At 42.4% G+C, this 16,959-nt stretch overlaps 1 protein-coding gene across 20 annotated transcripts in view; it reads right to left on the reverse strand.

Annotated features, from left to right (window-relative positions):
- Positions 1-16,959, reverse strand: part of LOC119659620 (casein kinase I) — a 291,255-nt gene that overhangs the window by 11,062 nt on the left and 263,234 nt on the right. For 9 of the 20 annotated variants that reach the window (XM_038067801.1, XM_038067807.1, XM_038067799.1 and 6 more), the window contains 2 exons: positions 10,395-10,493; positions 3,061-3,192 (listed from right to left, as the gene is read on the reverse strand). The exons of 3 other annotated variants lie outside the window; for them this stretch is intronic. In XM_038067801.1, the coding sequence (XP_037923729.1) occupies positions 3,061-3,192; positions 10,395-10,493 (231 nt within the window). The remainder of the gene's footprint in view (positions 1-3,060; positions 3,193-10,394; positions 10,494-16,959) is intronic. 8 more of the 20 variants (XM_038067805.1, XM_038067818.1, XM_038067808.1 and 5 more) reach the window with 2 other exon arrangements.

The raw sequence follows: 16,959 nt of genomic DNA on the forward strand, positions 1-16,959 counted from the left end.
CAACAACGGTCTAAGACAAGGGGATGCCCTATCATCCGTCCTCTTTAACCTGGCCCTGGAGAAAGTCATCCGTGATGCTAAGGTAAATGTAAGACGATCGATCGATACGATTCTCTTTAAGTCCACCCAACTACTGGCCTATACTGACGATATCCGACATCATGGGAAGAACGACCCGAAATGTACAGTCTATCTTCATCCAGATCGAGCAGGCGGCAATCAGGGCAAGATCTTGGGCTGCACATCAATGAAGGCAAGACAAAATATATGCTGGCAACGTAAGCACCGGAAACCAACCAACCAACATCATCAAACCGCACTGGTCAAACGGGAAGAATAAAGATAAAAGAATACAACTTAATCCAATAAAGGAAGAAGAAAGAAGAAAAAAATTGCTTAAAAAATGGCAGAAATTTATTGGTATACTCAACAATATGTTACTATTAACATTATCTGTGCTGATTAAGATCGGTATGGAGAATATTTTGAGGCCTATTACATACAGATGCTACGTTTTTTTCAATTTTTTTTATTTCGAACTCCACACTCCCGCGCTTTACAACTGGTGGCAAAACTAATAATAATAATAGTAACTCCGCCGTAGCCGGCCCTAAGCCCGGTTGTGAAAGCAGGAGGGATGGATAGCTTTAGTCTGAATGGCCGTACGCCACCGCAGCGTCTCAGCGGGTAGGCGAGGAAAGTGCAGGAACTTTGCATTCTGACAGATTACACACTGAGGAAGCTATCCCCACACCTGGCAGTTAGGTATAAAATCCAAATCCATCTAATGAGAAGAAGAAGAAATTTGAGGTCTTTACGGACCGCATGCCGGACATAGCAGTGGTGACTTCCACATCGAAGCTATTACCGAGACAGACTTCTATAAGCAGAAATTCTACAAGGAACCCATGTTCGAGTTAGTGATCTGGAGGATGCTCTGCTGTCCGAGTTCCTGCGACGTGTAAAGCGTGTAAAATAAGCGCGTTGAATGTATTCCCTATCTGTTCACTGGCTTATTCCGAATGCATCTTTTAAAGTCTGTCGTGGAGCGGATGAACCGTGGCAGGACATCATCGCCAAGTCGACTCGCTGCGCGCTTATTTTTACAACAAAGAGCAGGCGAGTCCCTTGCATGCGGCTGTCTATAAGACAAACTGTAGGCTGACTCCACTTAACTTGAAGGATCGATCTTTCAATTCTCTGAGTGGGGTGAAGTCGGACCAAGAGCGGATCTTTGGCAGCCATTTGTCGAACAGATGGTTGTGTGCTGGGAAGCTCTTTGCTGAGACGGAGGGGTTTATGTGCGTGGTCGCCACCCGAGCCCATAAAGAGCTCATCATGAAAGAAAGATTGGAGAACGACCAGTGCAGAATGTGTGGTTCGGCGTTAGAGACGTTGAACCATCTCATTTCTGGCTGTACTGTTATGGCACCGGTGCAATACATCACCAGGCATTATGCTGTATGTAAGGTTATCCATCAGAACCTTGCATACAAGCATGGGCTAATCACGGGAACATGTCCGATTTACCGATATGAGCCACAAGCAGTACTTGATAACAAGCCTGACGTACTGTTAGTTGACAAGACGGATCGATCCGCGTGTATTGTTGATGTTGCAACATCAAACGGAAATATGTAGAGAAGAAGGTGAACTATGAGCTATTGGCTCAGGAAATCAAAGAAATTTGGCGTCTCAAGTGGGTGGTTGTAGTTCCTATAATACTGTCAGCTACGGGTATTGTATCTAAATCCCTCACAGCTTTCCTTAATGTCCTGGGGCTTTCGTACAGTCTGGTTCAAACAATGCAGAAATACACCATTATGCATACGTGCTCGATGTTGCGGGTAGTTCTTGACGAATTCTACCATTGACCTACCACCGGCCATTACCACCAGCGCTCCTTTAGTTTTTGGGTAGGTAGGGCCGTCCGAGCCTAAATGGTTGGCACTTAGTGCTAGTATTAAGTAAAATCCGACATCTGCCGAGACTGTGATAGCTCGGAAATAGTAATAATCGTTGGCGCAACAATCCAAACGGATCAGAGCCTCGAAGTGTGTTAGAGCACTTCATTCAGGGTCGTAACGGTACAACTGCAGGACACTGTAGGAGCGAATGTGGTCAGGAATGCGCTCGCCCAAGATTATTACCCTGATTTGATTCAGGTACTCATTCACAGCTGAGTCGGCTAGTATCCGACATCCAATCAGAAGAGCAAATCCCTCTGCCACCAGTGAGATTTGAACCGTGACCTTCCGCTACGACAGCCCAACGATCCAACGACTTGACTCATTCGGACACAAAACATATCCAGACAAAATTAAGACTTGCAGAAGGTACAAATTGAAGCAGCTAAAAAGGAGTTTATGAAATTCAAAAGAAGGAACACAGGTAACAGACGAACAGAGCGAGATGAGTGTGTGAACAGTTTATCGCTGACGAAGAAAGTGAACGGAACAAAGTTCAAGGTGGACACTGTGGGGTTATTCATGAAGATGAAGTGGTTCCGAGGAGCAGTACTTGCTTTCATACAAGATTGCATTTACTCCTGTGTACTCTAATTAAACTATGCAGCAAGAAAATTGGTATCCAAGTTGGATTACCCCTAACGGCCTATGATTTTAGATAGGATTTCTGACAATTCAGCTTCCTTACAGTTGGTAATACCGTAGGGAAGGTCAAATAGCATAAAGTAGAGTAGTCCCTCACGATGGAAGGGAATTTACCCTCTCTCTGGAAAATTGACTGGGAAGCGAAAATTTCTATCGGGAAGTCACGAATTTAAAGAGTGGTGCTCCATTGGCACTGATAAACCTCACGAAGGATTTAACACCAACGACATGTTTGGTGGAGCTAGTTACAACAAGTCTAACTTTAGACACACAAAATCCTAGGAATCAAACTGAAGCCAATACAGTGGGACCCATCCTTACACAGAAAATCAAATTTCCCTAATACCAAAAACCCAACCTGGAATGAAGCAACAATTTTTTTGAAGACTATCAACAATCACATAAAACACCCTCTACCTTTCTTACAATATGGACAAAACACTTTTACCTCGCCATTCAAATTATCTTCTGAAAGAAAAAGATAACAAACCGTTGACTGCGATAGACCCTGAGGAGTATTATCACTAGCGCGACGATAGGAAACATTTCGTTTTACTGGTGTTTCAGTGTAATATGTTCTCTGTTTCAAATAATGGTAATTCGAGTGATTAAAGTAATGAAACCAATGAGTTACACATGAAAATGAAAATAAGAAAACTATAATCTAAAGATATCTGCTTCCACAATTGCAAAGTATTATCCTAAACTAGATGTTCTACGCACTATAAACAAGCACTAAACAAACAAGTCGTGTATCAACTCCATGCGCAATTTGTCTGATGGGAAACAGCAGTATTCATTGGTTCTCTGTTGCGTTGCTATCATCTGCCTTTATGATGGCCAGCTCCACGGAAGCTGTTTAAATTTTGTATCTATAACAACATTTCCATCTCCCATTGGCTTGTTTTTGTCCTATGAACAACAATCCTTCTGAATACATCCCATTTCCGCGGCATAACTTAAACATCATTCCAACATCGGCCAGCCATTTTGGCATCAAACTTATGCATAACAAACGCTAACATGACAAAATTTTTTGATGATGATTTGAGCGTCAGCTGACAAGTTTTATTTACTATTTTTAACTATTTTTTGAAACAATAGAAAGAATGTACATACTAAGATAGAATACCTTGAAATTACGTAGAATAAATCAATAGAAAACATTAGAAGTGAAAATGCCAAAAACAAGACAGTCTGCATTCTCGCGCCCGGACAGTAAGGTATTATCATATAACGGATTTTCTTTAATAGATATTTTTTGGAATAGGTAAAATATATATAGAAAGGGTTAATTTTTGAATAAATAGATATTTTCTATTTCTTATACATATATACATATCTAAGTGAGCAAAGTCAAAAATGCAAAAGATGCAATAGAATTGAGTACATGCATGTGATCGGTGGGATTGATATCTCTAATATTTTCAAAAAAAATCTTTGTATCAAAAATGCGCACTACAGAATTAATTTGGAAATAGCAAACATTTACTAATTAAGACCATTTATTTTTTACAATTATATATATACATTAGACAATTCTCTAAAGCTACCAAGTCAAGGCCATAAGGACTCAAGGTATAAACTTTTTGATCCTCATGATAAGATTGATTTAGGCAGAAGTACAGCAACAGAATGGTCGCTTTGCATCTTTGCATCTTTGAAACCAAAAACTTCTTAGATAGGACCGTACTTAAAGAGAAAAGAACACTCTCTACATTCCCCAGAAGAGACCCCCCCGTCGGACTTTCATGAAAATCTAGTGGAACCCACTCGTCTCCCATTGTGGAGTAGTGGATTTCACTACATGGCATAGTTCGCAATTGAATTGTCACTCTTCCGAAATGGGTGACCTATGCACTGCCACTTCTGCCTTTTGTTTAACACGATTACAATATTGCCTCAGGACAGAGTACCAAGCACCAGAGCCACCCGCCTTTACGATTTCCCTGTGGAACAACACCCCCAGCAGTTTCTGCAGAGTTACTACTTTCATCTATCGGCTCCCCCTCGGACACCACTCCACCAGCTTGTGGTAGTTTACTACTACACTAAGAATTATGCTTATATCGCGGGCAGAGCTCCTCGGAGCTCAAGCGTGGAGTCGCGCTGTACAACTCGGGTACCCTACCCCTTAGCTGCGCCAGAGGAGTTAGATAGGCCTCGCATCCACTAGTATGAATGCTGAGCTTGCACTCAGTATAAACCAGGACCGCTGTGCTTGCATGGCAGGGCTCTGATTGTGGTCCCAAAATCAATCCGTGGCCGAAGAGGACCGTGGGATTATGCCTACACGGCAGGTACTCACGTTAAACCCACCAGGACTTTCACTACACCACTGTCCAAAAACACAAGAAGATGGAAATAAAGGATTGTAACTCTCCAAGTGGTAAGAAGTCACAGACTTCGAATCCAAACGCGACTCTGAGAAATCAGGTCATGGCGGAGGCACGGATTTTGGAGATCTAACCTAATTCATGTTCCCCCACGGAGAAATCTGTGGAAGACAGGCTCTCCACTTCAGTGGAAAACCTACACCCGGTGTCTACGGTGCGGTCAGCCAAAAAGGATAGTACAGCAACTCCCTTAATGGGAGAAACTGGAAATCTGACTACAGCCGGCCGGCCGGTGACACTGTTACCTAACTCTTCTAAAATACGGGGAAGGAAGGCTCCGCAGAAGGAAACTTCAGCCGCAAAGGAGAAGGGACTACACATTTGCCTGTCCGAACCTTCTCCTCCGCTTGTACCCGGAAAAACGGAAGAAAGGGAAACAGGTAATACGGACGCAACTGGTCTAACGCCGGTATGTGAAAATAGATCTAGCCGACGACAACGGAAGACACTGCGAAAGAAAGCGAAGCTTCTTGGGAATGAGGATATAGACGTTGCTACACCACCAAGTGTGGCGATATCCAAAGAAATCGGACCCAAGAAAGCGGAACTTTCGGTGGAGATGAGGACAAACTGGTAACCCCGGTGAGATCCCCACTGAACGCAGCAGACCTTTCATTTAGCGGCGGTTTTCATATTAGACTGCACTTATGGCTACAAACATAAGAGTTACTCAAATCAACCTGCAGCATGCGGTAAAGCTAGCAAAGTTGCAGGACTGTCCTTATATATTTCTGGTTCAAGAGCCTTGACGTTCGTTTTAACAGAATCTGTTATTGAATCAGTCAAGGGGACTAGGATCTTCTTCGATGAAAGATCCTCGAAACCGAGGGCATGCGTTCTGATGTCAAAATTGTTAGAGGCAACAATGTCGAGACAATTCTGTTCCCAGGACCTTGTTGCAGTCAACTTACAATACCAGGTTCTTTGAGCCCTCCGCCGACGCAAGAACTAAGGGATCTGGTAGAGTATGCAGAATCAAGTGACCTTGAACTTTTAGTGGGTTGTGATGCGAAAGCTCAGTATATTTGTTGGGGCAGTAACAAATGCAATCCTAGAAGAGAGAAACTGTTTGATTTTATCACTTCACCTGGTCTGATGACCGCGAACGTAGGGTGCGCTCCTACATTCATGGAGCCAAGAAGAAGTGAAGGAATTTACCTAACAAACTGCACTTCAAAGTTCTTAGAGTTGATTAGAAACTGGCGAGTACTAGATAAAGTCTCACTCTCAGATCACCGTTACTTCGAATTTAGTCTAACTATTGCAAGCGAACAGCCTGTAATACAAAGACGGAATCCTAGGAAAACGCATTGGACGAAGTTCAATGAACTTCTTGGCGACAAAGTTGAGCCTCCTAGGCGACTAAGGACTCCTTTGGCGATAGAAGGTCAATTGAAAACTCTGAATCGCACACTTTTACAGTGCTTTGAACAGGCTTGTCCTATTTCCCGACGCCAACGTGGTAAAATGGGTCCATGTAAAATCGAGAACTGCATAGACTCAGGAAATCAACCAGACGACTTCTAAATCGTGCTTGCAAAAGCAATAAAGATGAAGACTGGTTAAACTTCCGCAACTCACAACGTGAATATAAGAGGCTTGTAAAACGTTCGAAACGAGACACTTTTAGAGTATTTCCGTGAGGAACTGGTAGGTAAAAGGGAGACTTCCAGGTTGTGATGAGTCCTTAATAAGAATGAGTCGGCCAATTTGGACTCTCTTAGAAAACCGGATGGTACTTTGACGAACTGCAGAGTTGAGTCTATGCAGACTCCTCTGGAAGTACACCACCCGAGAGAACAGATCTCAGAAGTGGGTGGTGAAAGAGTTTTTGCTGTAAACTTGCCACACTACAAAAAACTGTGTGTCTGGGTATCACCGGTGCCATGAGCACCACATCCGGCACAGCTCTGAATGCATTACTCAATTTGCAGCCGTTGGATTTCCTTATTCAGAGCACTGCTATGAGAGCAGCTCATAGACTAATTCGATTAGATCTATAGGAAAACAATGGACGTGGGGGGGCAGAAAGCATTGGAAGAGCCATTGCGAGAACAGAATCTACTTTTCGTAATGCCTTCCGATTCTCAGATCCCCATACATCTGTTTGGAATCTTATCTTGAAACTGAGAGAAAACTGGGACGAACCAGAAGAACGCGTATCAGGATATACTGACGTCTTCTACACCGATGGCTCAAAGACAGAAAATGGTTCTGGAGCAGGAGTCTACCTCTCGAATAAAAACGAGAAGTGGGCTTTTCCTTTGGGACAATACACAAAGGTCTTTCACGCTGAAGTGTATGCGATCCTAAGGGTGGCAACCTGGATAATTGACGAGCGATTGAAGGGCAGGCGCATCGCAATCTGTAGCGATAGTCAAGCTGCATTGAGGGCGTTGAGTAGTATAATACTTTAATCACTTCAAAAATCGTTCAGGAATGTAGAAATCGATTGAATTCTGTTTCTAGATACAATATGATGGAATTACTCTGGGTGCCTGGTCATTGTTGTGTAGAGGGAAATGAAATCTCGGATGCTTTATCAAAAGAGGCTTCAACTTTCCCCATGCCCGGACCGGAATCAACAATCGGGGTGTCAGTAGCATTGGCTGATGCTGCTATCAAAAACTGGGAACAAGCTTTCCATAATGGCAGGTGGCGGAGCCTTAATGCTGCTAGACAGACCAAACTTTTCCTGTCACAACCAAACGAACATACTGCAAAGTTAATCCTTTACTTTTTTTAAATATTTTTAGGAAGAGAAACAAAAAAGTCCTCTTCAAGCGACTGTACTGACTTTTGTGTTAGAGGTTCCTAAGCAAACTACTTGGATATGTAGCGATTTTCAGGATATATCCCTTTCAGCTGATTGATTTCATCTTTTCTAAGTGAGATCTTCAAGTCACAGCGAATACTGAAGTTTGGATTTCGGAACGCACATTGAGGGTGGCGAGCGTATAATCGATTTTGCGGACACCCATGACCTTGTACCTATGAATACATAGTTCATCAAACGATTGTCTCATCTTCCCACATTCTACAGTGGGAACAGTAAAACGCAAATTGACTATATTCTCATAAGACGCCAACATTTTACCACTGTCACTGATTGCAAAGCCGTTCCCTATGAAACCATCGCACCTCAACATCGGCCGTTGATTGCCGTCCTGCGAATTAAGCCACCGATAAAACAGCGTGAGGAACGCACGGGCCCCCCGCACATTAAATGGTGGCGATTTGGTGAGAAAGAAGAAGAAATGATCTCACTCACGCGATTACCGACCATTACAAATGTGGAAGAATCGTGGAACCAAATGAAAGACACGGTCCACAAAGCGGCCTCTGCAACCCTCGGGGTCACCAAGCCGAGTAAGCGGTACATCAACCGAGATACTTGGCTTTGGAATGATGATCTTGAAATGAAGGTTCGTGAAAACGAACGCCTCTACCACAAATTTCTGGACGATAAAACGCTCACCAAATGACAAATTTATAAGAACGCCACTCGGGATGGCGAGAGAGATCGACTTGCTAAAAGCCATAACGCGCGTTAATGACAAGAACGGTACTTTGCCTACCAACCGTCGAGCCGCAACGGATAGATGGCGAGAATACTTCTGGCAGAATTCAACTGCTCCACTTCCACAATCATTGTCGACATATGGACCAGTTCCACCTGCCAGCGCAACTGATGTCGAGGAGGCAATAAAACGAATGAATTCAGGGAAAGCCACAGCACCTGACGACATCGCATCTGAGCTCTACAAAGCGAAAAGCTGGGACCCAACACTGTGGCTTAGTGAATTCTTTAATCGGTTTATTCAGGAAAGAAGAACACAATTCAACTGGCAAGTAAGTGCTACTGTTCTAATATGGAAAAAGAAAAGTAGTCAGCCGGATGTTCAAATTACCATCCGATCCGGTTACTGTCCCATATCATGAAGATTTTTGAACGCTTTTTCGACAACCGCGCCTGCTTTGCCTTTCTGGATCTAGAGAAAGCATTTGACCGTGTACCACACGAACTCATCTGGTATGCTTTACGACAACACTTCGTGCCAGAAGAACTCGTGCGCTGGGTTCAATTGCTCTACCACGATCCGAAAAGTAAAGTTCGAAGTATGGCGGGTGTATCAAAACCACTTCGTGTCTCTGTTGGTGTTCATCAAGGAAGTGCCCTCTCACCACTCCTCTTTGTCCTTGTTATGGACACCGTCACACGGGATATCCAACGTCCAGCGCCCTACACACTGCTTTATGCAGATGATGTTTTCCTAGCATCTGATAGCAAAAATGATCTCGAGCAACTTGTTCAAAAATGGAATGATCGCCTCATGCAACACGGTCTCAGATTGAATTTAAACAAAACTGAATTTTTGACGACCGATCCCCATGAAACAGGCACAATCACTGTCAGCAGCAGTGATCTGCCCAGAACTGAGCGATTTAAATACCTCGGGTCAACGCTATCAGCCAATGGAGAACTGCGTTATGAAAGTGCTTCACGCATTAACGCAACCTGGATGAAGTGGCGTTCCACAACTGGTGTTCTTTGTGATCGACGTATCAACGAACGTCTCAAATCTAAAATTTACCGCAGTGTCGTCCCTCCTGTCGCCCTATATGGTTCTGAGTGTTGGCCGACTGTAAAAGGCAATGAACGACGTCTTGCGATAATGGAGACGAAGATTTTGCGTTGGACTAGTGGCGTGACACGTTTTAATCACATTCGAAATAAGGATATCCGCAATCGTTATCGGGTTGCACTGATCGTGGAAAAATTGCGAGAGAGGCGTCTTCGATGGTATGGTTACGCAAATCGCGCTTACAAGAATTCATTCGTCAATATTGGTCTGAACATCGAAGTCGATGGTAAACGACCAAAAGGCAGACCTAAGCAACGGTGGCTTGATACGGTGGATGGGGATTTAAAAACCTCGAGATTGCGCCCAGAGCAGGCATTCGAGAGAGCCAAATGGCGAAACCGATCACGAAGAGCCGACCCCGCTTGTGAACGGGACAAAGGCTAAAGGAAAAAAGATTTAAATGATTGAGTTGAGTAATGTGTACTGCATTGCATTTATCTCAATAAATTTGTAAAAATACTTATCGATCGGTTGGACAAAAATCAATCTAGAAACGAGCACTTATTCGTAAAATATGAAAACCAAATATCATTAAGAATTTATCTATTATCTAAATCTGTACCTAAAAACTGAACATAGTACAGCCACTAAAAATTATATCGAGAAAATAGCAAGTTGGATGTTTTCCGGATCTTAAAAAATATCAAAACCAAAACTTTATAAACAAACACTTAACAAAGAGCACATTCTTAAATTACTGGGAAAGAAAAACGACTCTACAAACAGAAAAACAAACTTACCTGAACAGAACCATGCCGGTCGGCAGGTGTTAAGTTGCCAAGTGTGGCACCCGGTTTTGGTACATCAGGCCATGCAGCCACAGCTCCCTTGGCGTTCGTCTATTTGCCCCACATCACACCCATTTTTTTTTTGTTTTTTTTTTGTGTTTTTGTTTGTGTCATTTGGGAATCATTTGTTTTTTTTTTTTAAATTTAATTTTTTGTGGATGCATCATCAAAAAACACAATGAGCAAATATAAACAACGATAATAATAGTAGAATTCAATATTGAACAGAATATATTGAAATTGTTTTTGCCACACATGATGCGATGAAATGACAAACAAAATAAAAAGAATTAATGATGGTTTATTAGTAGATAGAGTAGCGCACGTATGTGTTTTTGTTGTTGTGTTAATTCAATGCGATTTGATTGTAATTATTATATTCAAATTTTAAATATTCAGAGCACAAAAAAATAGTAACAAATTTGATGCAGCACACAAAAAATACAATGATGAATACAAATGATTTGATTTTTTTTTTTTGGTTTGTTTGTCAACAAAACGCAGAAAACAATGAAACGAGAAGAAAAAAAGAGACAAATTGTTAGTATTTTATCTAAGTTAATACCAAATACATATTTAAATTACAAATATTACTAAATATCAATTGAAAATGAGTATTTTGTCCTCTCGTTTAATCCACTAAGCTTAATAGAATTGTTCTGAGATGATGCAGATAAGTGTGATATTTATACTGCTCATAGCAATCAGTCATTTCAGAAAAACGTAATGCAAATATGCCTCTATGAAAATAAATAACGGAAAGACATCCTAGCAAATCAAGAGAGAAAACACAGTCCAGTTAAAGCTTTGCGAAATTAACGTTAAATCCTTCTACGTAATTCTTAGTCCAAATTCAATTAAATTCTCTTTTCGAATGTGATTCAAGTATGACCTGCATTAACTAGAAAGAAAAAGATCTTCCCAACTTAATAGGAAGACGGAAGAAAGTCGAACTCTGCGCATACGGGATGCAAACTGGTGTACCTTGAACCTTTCAACCTCAAACTTCAGAATATATTGAAACTTCTCTTTCTAAGCCTGAGATGCAATACGAGTGCGCGATTGTTATCGATATATGAGAGTAGAAAGCAGCAGAAAGGGATCTCCCTAGCATTTGGTGATTTTCGGATGAACTTAAGGGGGGTTGTTTTGCAGCCAATTACTAAAAATTAACAATTTATTTAAACAGATATCGGTATGAAGAGTATTTCGGAGCCAAAGCACTATATAATAGCGTCCTCCTGATTTCTTTTAGATTTTTGGGTTGGTTAGTTTCTGAGAATGGGTCCGTGAAAGAAATTACTCACTTTCGGCCCCCGCACTCCCCACCTTTTCAGGAGATGCCAAAATGAAGATGGCTTCGGAAAGTACTAACCGAGACCTTTCATTTGATACCCCACATGATCATATTTGGTGGAAAAAATTTAGACCCTCCTTATGCATATGTGGGACTCCCCCCCCCCCCCCCTTTACTCATTATCAGCCAATATTAGAATTAGAATATTATCATATTTTCTCACTTTTTGTTTCATTTGAATTAAAAATCAAACAAGTCAGGAAACCGGAAGCTTGACGCTTCAGGTATAAAAGGTTTTGTGTTTCCCCTTGTGAGGAGCATACCGCAGTTCTCCATTAGCTGATAGCATTGACTCGAGATATTTAAATTGCTCAGTTCTGTCCGCTGCAGTAACCTGGCCAGAACTGAGCGAATTAAATATCTCGGGTCAACGCTATCAGCCAATGGAGAGCTGCGTAATGAAATTGTTACACGCATTAATGCGACCTGGATGAAGTGGCATTCCATAACTAGCGTTCTTTGTGATCGACATATCAACGAACGTCTCAAATCTAAAATTTACCGCAATGTCGTCCGTCCAGTCGCTCTCTATGGTTCTGAGTGTTGGCCGACTACAAAAGACAATGAGCGGCGTCTTGCGGTAATGGAGACGATGATGCTACGTTGGACTAGTGGCGTGACACGTTTCGATCACATCCGAAATCGTTATGGGGTTGCACCGATCGTGGAAAAATTGCGAGAGGTGTCTTCGATGGTATGGTCACGCAAATCGCGCTAACAAGAATTCATTTGCCAATATTGGTCTGAACATCGAAGTCGATGGTAAATGACCAAAAGACAGGCCGAAACAACGGTGGCTTGATACGATGGATGGAGATTTAAAAGCCTAGAGATTGCACTCAGATTAGGCATTCGATAGAGCCAAATGGCGAAACCGATCACGACGAGCCGACCCCGCTTGTGAACGGAACAAAGGCTGAAGAAAAAGAAGATTGGGCGGTTATGCTGAAAAAAATCCTTAAAGTAATAGCTACTTCGTAGCCCCATTTTCAAACTGTGATCTGGTACTGACGACAAAATCCAGCAGTTAGTAGAAGGTTTAATCTCTGACAGACCTTGACACAAACTCTGACTCTCTCTACACCGCAATCTGGTAGGTTTCCTGTGAACGATTGTGCATGCATTTTGATAACATAAATTCTAATCAGTACGGGAAACGCTTATCAGACAGTAATAATGATCAACTCTTTTTCAAATATGAATCTATTATCCTAAGTCCGCATCCGCTTGATGTTAGAACGGACCAAATGAAAAGAAATTTTCTCCCTCTTTTTGGTCCAACACCCCCCCCTTACCAGGATGTGAGACAACGTCTAATAAGTTACCTCTACCCTGGTATGAAACTGTAAGCCGTCAAATGGGCTTGATTCACAGCCTTCACCCATAACATGAATGGTGTCTGCAGTTGGGTAAGCCGCTTCGTTAGAGATTTCTCGTCAACAATGAGTTTACGAGAACATTCAAAAGAGCTGGGAGTGGAAATGCCTTCGACCTTTCCGCTGTAAATCACTTAGTCTGAAAAGTGCTAAGAAGCAATTGTTGTTAACCAATGTACTGATTTGACGATTTGTCAAACCATAGTGATACAAGCATTCAACTACAAAAGGAGTGGAAGGAAGATCGGAAGCACCATTAAAACAGTAAAGTCAACAATTCGATCAATGTACTGTTCAATAACTCACTAGTTAGCGTCAATAAGGCGAGTAGCATTACAAAAGAAAACGAAGACCAACATGATTGATGACCCACCGCCGGTTCGGCTTGAATGATTCGTTGGTTAGTTGTCTTGGAAAATTACGTCCCCCATCAAACAGCACGTTATCCAACCATGAATCGCTTATCCTATTTAATAAATTTACATCAAGATCTGCTGAAGACGGCAATGAGGATATCAAAAATAGCCTTAAGAAGGCAGGCTATATGAACCCATCCTTAAGTCGAGGCGTTCGATTAAAAAGCCTAAGCTGACGGAAAAATGCAGAAAGCGAGGCGACAGTTCGCAAAAGCTTATCAGCATTATACAGTAGCAGATTTGGAATACGCATTAAAAAATATTTTCATATCTTTTTCTCACTCAGAAGCACAATTTAAAAAAAAATTACTTTTTTCCGTTTTATTCAGATGGCATTCTCTGACAAGTATAGGTTTGAAGCAGTAACAAAGGCGCAAATTCGTTTGTAGATCGGTGCATTATCGTTGACGGAACTATGAATGGCACCCAGCGTCAATAACCTGATATGCTGTGAATTTGTAAACACCAACGGTACGCCCCGCTTCCATGCCCACTCCATAGAAAATGCTGAGTATTTGTGATATGCCGATTTTACCTCATTCGAGTTATTCACCCCACCTTAATACTACTGAAAATGACTGCAGCCTCCTAAAATCAAAAGTTTATTCTGCTCCTAATCCTACCTAGATATTCTAAAAGAAAATATTATAAATATATGGAAAAATAAGAACAAAATTATTATAAAAAAAAAGTAAACAGACGTTTTGAAGCCACAGCAAACACTGATATTAAATAAAAAATTGTTATGGACAGCATTACTTAATTTTTTATTAATTTAAAGATTATTGTGTAAAGAAAAACGAAATTTCGATGAACTTGAACTGTACAAAATAGTCCCTAATTTTGAAATACCATCAGCTTATGATGAAGTTAACAGATTTGCAAGTCAAAGTTCAAGGGGAGCCAAAGAAAAACTATATCATTTGTTGAAACAGATTCAAGGTCAACGAAAAACGAAAAGAAAAACTTTCTACTTCAACTGACGATTTGGTGACCGTTAGAGAAATGCAGGATAGGTTAACATCTTAATCGAGTGAAATCATGGACTGTCGCCTGATAAACTTGGAAACTTGACCTTGTCGGAATTGTAAAATATCAGCTACATGAAAAATTTACAAAATGAGAGCAAATTTGTGGCAAAACATGGTCCTCCTTCCATCAGGTCTTCTTCCTCACCCTCCTGTATATTTATTCCTGGGATTTGCCATCAAATCGAATTCGCGATAGACTTTAAAAGCCATTTCAAAAAAAGCTATCCAGGACTGCTTCGGAAAAGCAAGCACACCCAAACGGATGAGAGTGAGTTGTTTGAAGGGACAAGGACTTTGTATTATCATAATATATGTCACTATCTTGTTTTGGTGCTCACCATGGAGTAAAGATAAAAAGGTTCAGATTAGAGCCAAATCTTCGGTTGCTTTTCTGGTCTCTTGCAGTACAGCCGATCATTCTCGTAACCGTAATAAAGGCTAATTTGGTCTATTTATCAGGGAATTTGATGAGAAATAGTACTAAAAAGACAATTCATACAGGATTCCTAATTGAAAGGAATTTGATGTCGCTCGAGCATTAACAAAGTTGAATCTTTTTTCATTGTTTTGTTCAATAATATTAACACCAACGTCAAGGTTAGGTTGTTCGACGCCAACGCGATAAGGGAAGTAGTATATACATGGAAAGTGATAAATACGGTTACTGAAATCCACTATCTAAGGATGGGAGCAGGTCGCCCTAGAGCTACGTGCCGTAGAACAGTGGAGGAGGAGTGTAAGCGCCTCAGGAAACTCATTGCCAGCAACCGAAACCGTGTCAGTATGTTTGAGGCGAATGCTCCACATAGGGGTTCATAGCAACTACAAAAAATCAAAGGTTCGTAATGGATGTTCGGCTTTCTGTTGTTTCGCTCCTGTAATCTTATGAGTTGCACATCATCGAATGTGATGATAATGAAAGCAACGGATAGTCTCAATGAAGAAGTGGCCCGGTCTTGTTATGCTTCAGGTTAAGGTTGCATAATTCGGCCGCCGAAAACCGTCTTCGAACGGGCCAAGAGTGCGTCTGGCCGGTCTGGGAATAGGCTCATCCAACTGGATCTGCTTGTCTGCTGGTCATGTGTTAGACGCAAGTGGATCTGGTGGGGAGATGAGCCCAAACAATAGCGCGGGGATCATCCTCCCTGAACTGGAGAAGGTTCTAATAAGACCCCAAGCCAAGGTGGAACAGCATACACCGAGGGCTGCGTCTCGAACTCTGAATACCTTTGGCACCTTCAGTTTGAAATAAAACGCCTACCCTAGTCGCCAACCAAGGCATGAACTCAATTTAAAGAAAAAAAATGAAAAACCAACGATAGAAGAAGGGGTGATGATGCCAAGCGCATTATCGGAGGACGAGCTGCTGGCATCCAGCCAAGAAATAATAGCCGTCGAGAGCAGCACACTCCGTGTCAGCCGTAATGAGGCGGCAGACAGACTAGGGGTTTCCAGCCTGGAATCCACTGTCGTCAAGCTGGGTGTAGCAAGTACCAGACAAAGTACTCCTAACCCGAAACCCTCGACGTCGGGGGATCCCTTAAAAGTAAAAACCGACAAGACCGCCGGTCGCCGGAAACCGGCTAAGAAGCGAAGGTCCACTAATGTCCTGCTCAAGAGCCAGTACCAGAAGGCCATGCTTATTCTCAGCAAGATTGCCAAGAATAAGAAGACCGGTACTGTCGACGAGCGAGATGAAAAAAACCTCGCTAAATACCAGGCGATTGTTGAGGAATACAGCAGGAAAGGCCTGGCAGACGAGCTGAAGACGAAGCCCGCCGCTCTCAAACGCAATCGATCTCAAGACAGCAAACAACATCTGGAGAAAAGCAAGGATTAACAGCCAGCCGACGAGCCACGAACTGCGAAACTCTTCAGCGACATGGCCAGGAGCCCCTTACGTGTGGCACTGGCGGATGGTGATTCCGCTAGCGGCAAATTAGCGCGGGAGATGTGGACCAGTGTTGATGCCAGGCTATCGGAAATGGTCATTAAGCATCTTCTGGACGCCAAAGGCAAACACACGGGATCCATTCTCTGCTTTGATTCCTCTCAGGTGAACCGTGGGTACCTCGTTATAGCTTGCGAGGACCAATTCTCCGAGACTTTCTTGATTCGTGCGTCATTAAGATCAGCGACACCGACGGGATAGCGTCAAGCTCAAAGTCATCCCCTATGACGAGATTGCCAGGAGGCCAGTCGCTGGCATTTGGCTGCAAGCAGACGCGCCTCGGCAATGCGCCTCGGCTAATTTGCTTGTCTTTCTCCTAGAGGACCTGTTGATAGGCTACGATGCCAATGCAAGGCATACGCCTTGTGGCCGCTCGGAAGTCTACA

The sequence above is a fragment of the Hermetia illucens genome, chromosome 6 (genome assembly GCF_905115235.1).
Source record: "Hermetia illucens chromosome 6, iHerIll2.2.curated.20191125, whole genome shotgun sequence".
Classification (NCBI taxonomy): domain Eukaryota; kingdom Metazoa; phylum Arthropoda; class Insecta; order Diptera; family Stratiomyidae; genus Hermetia; species Hermetia illucens.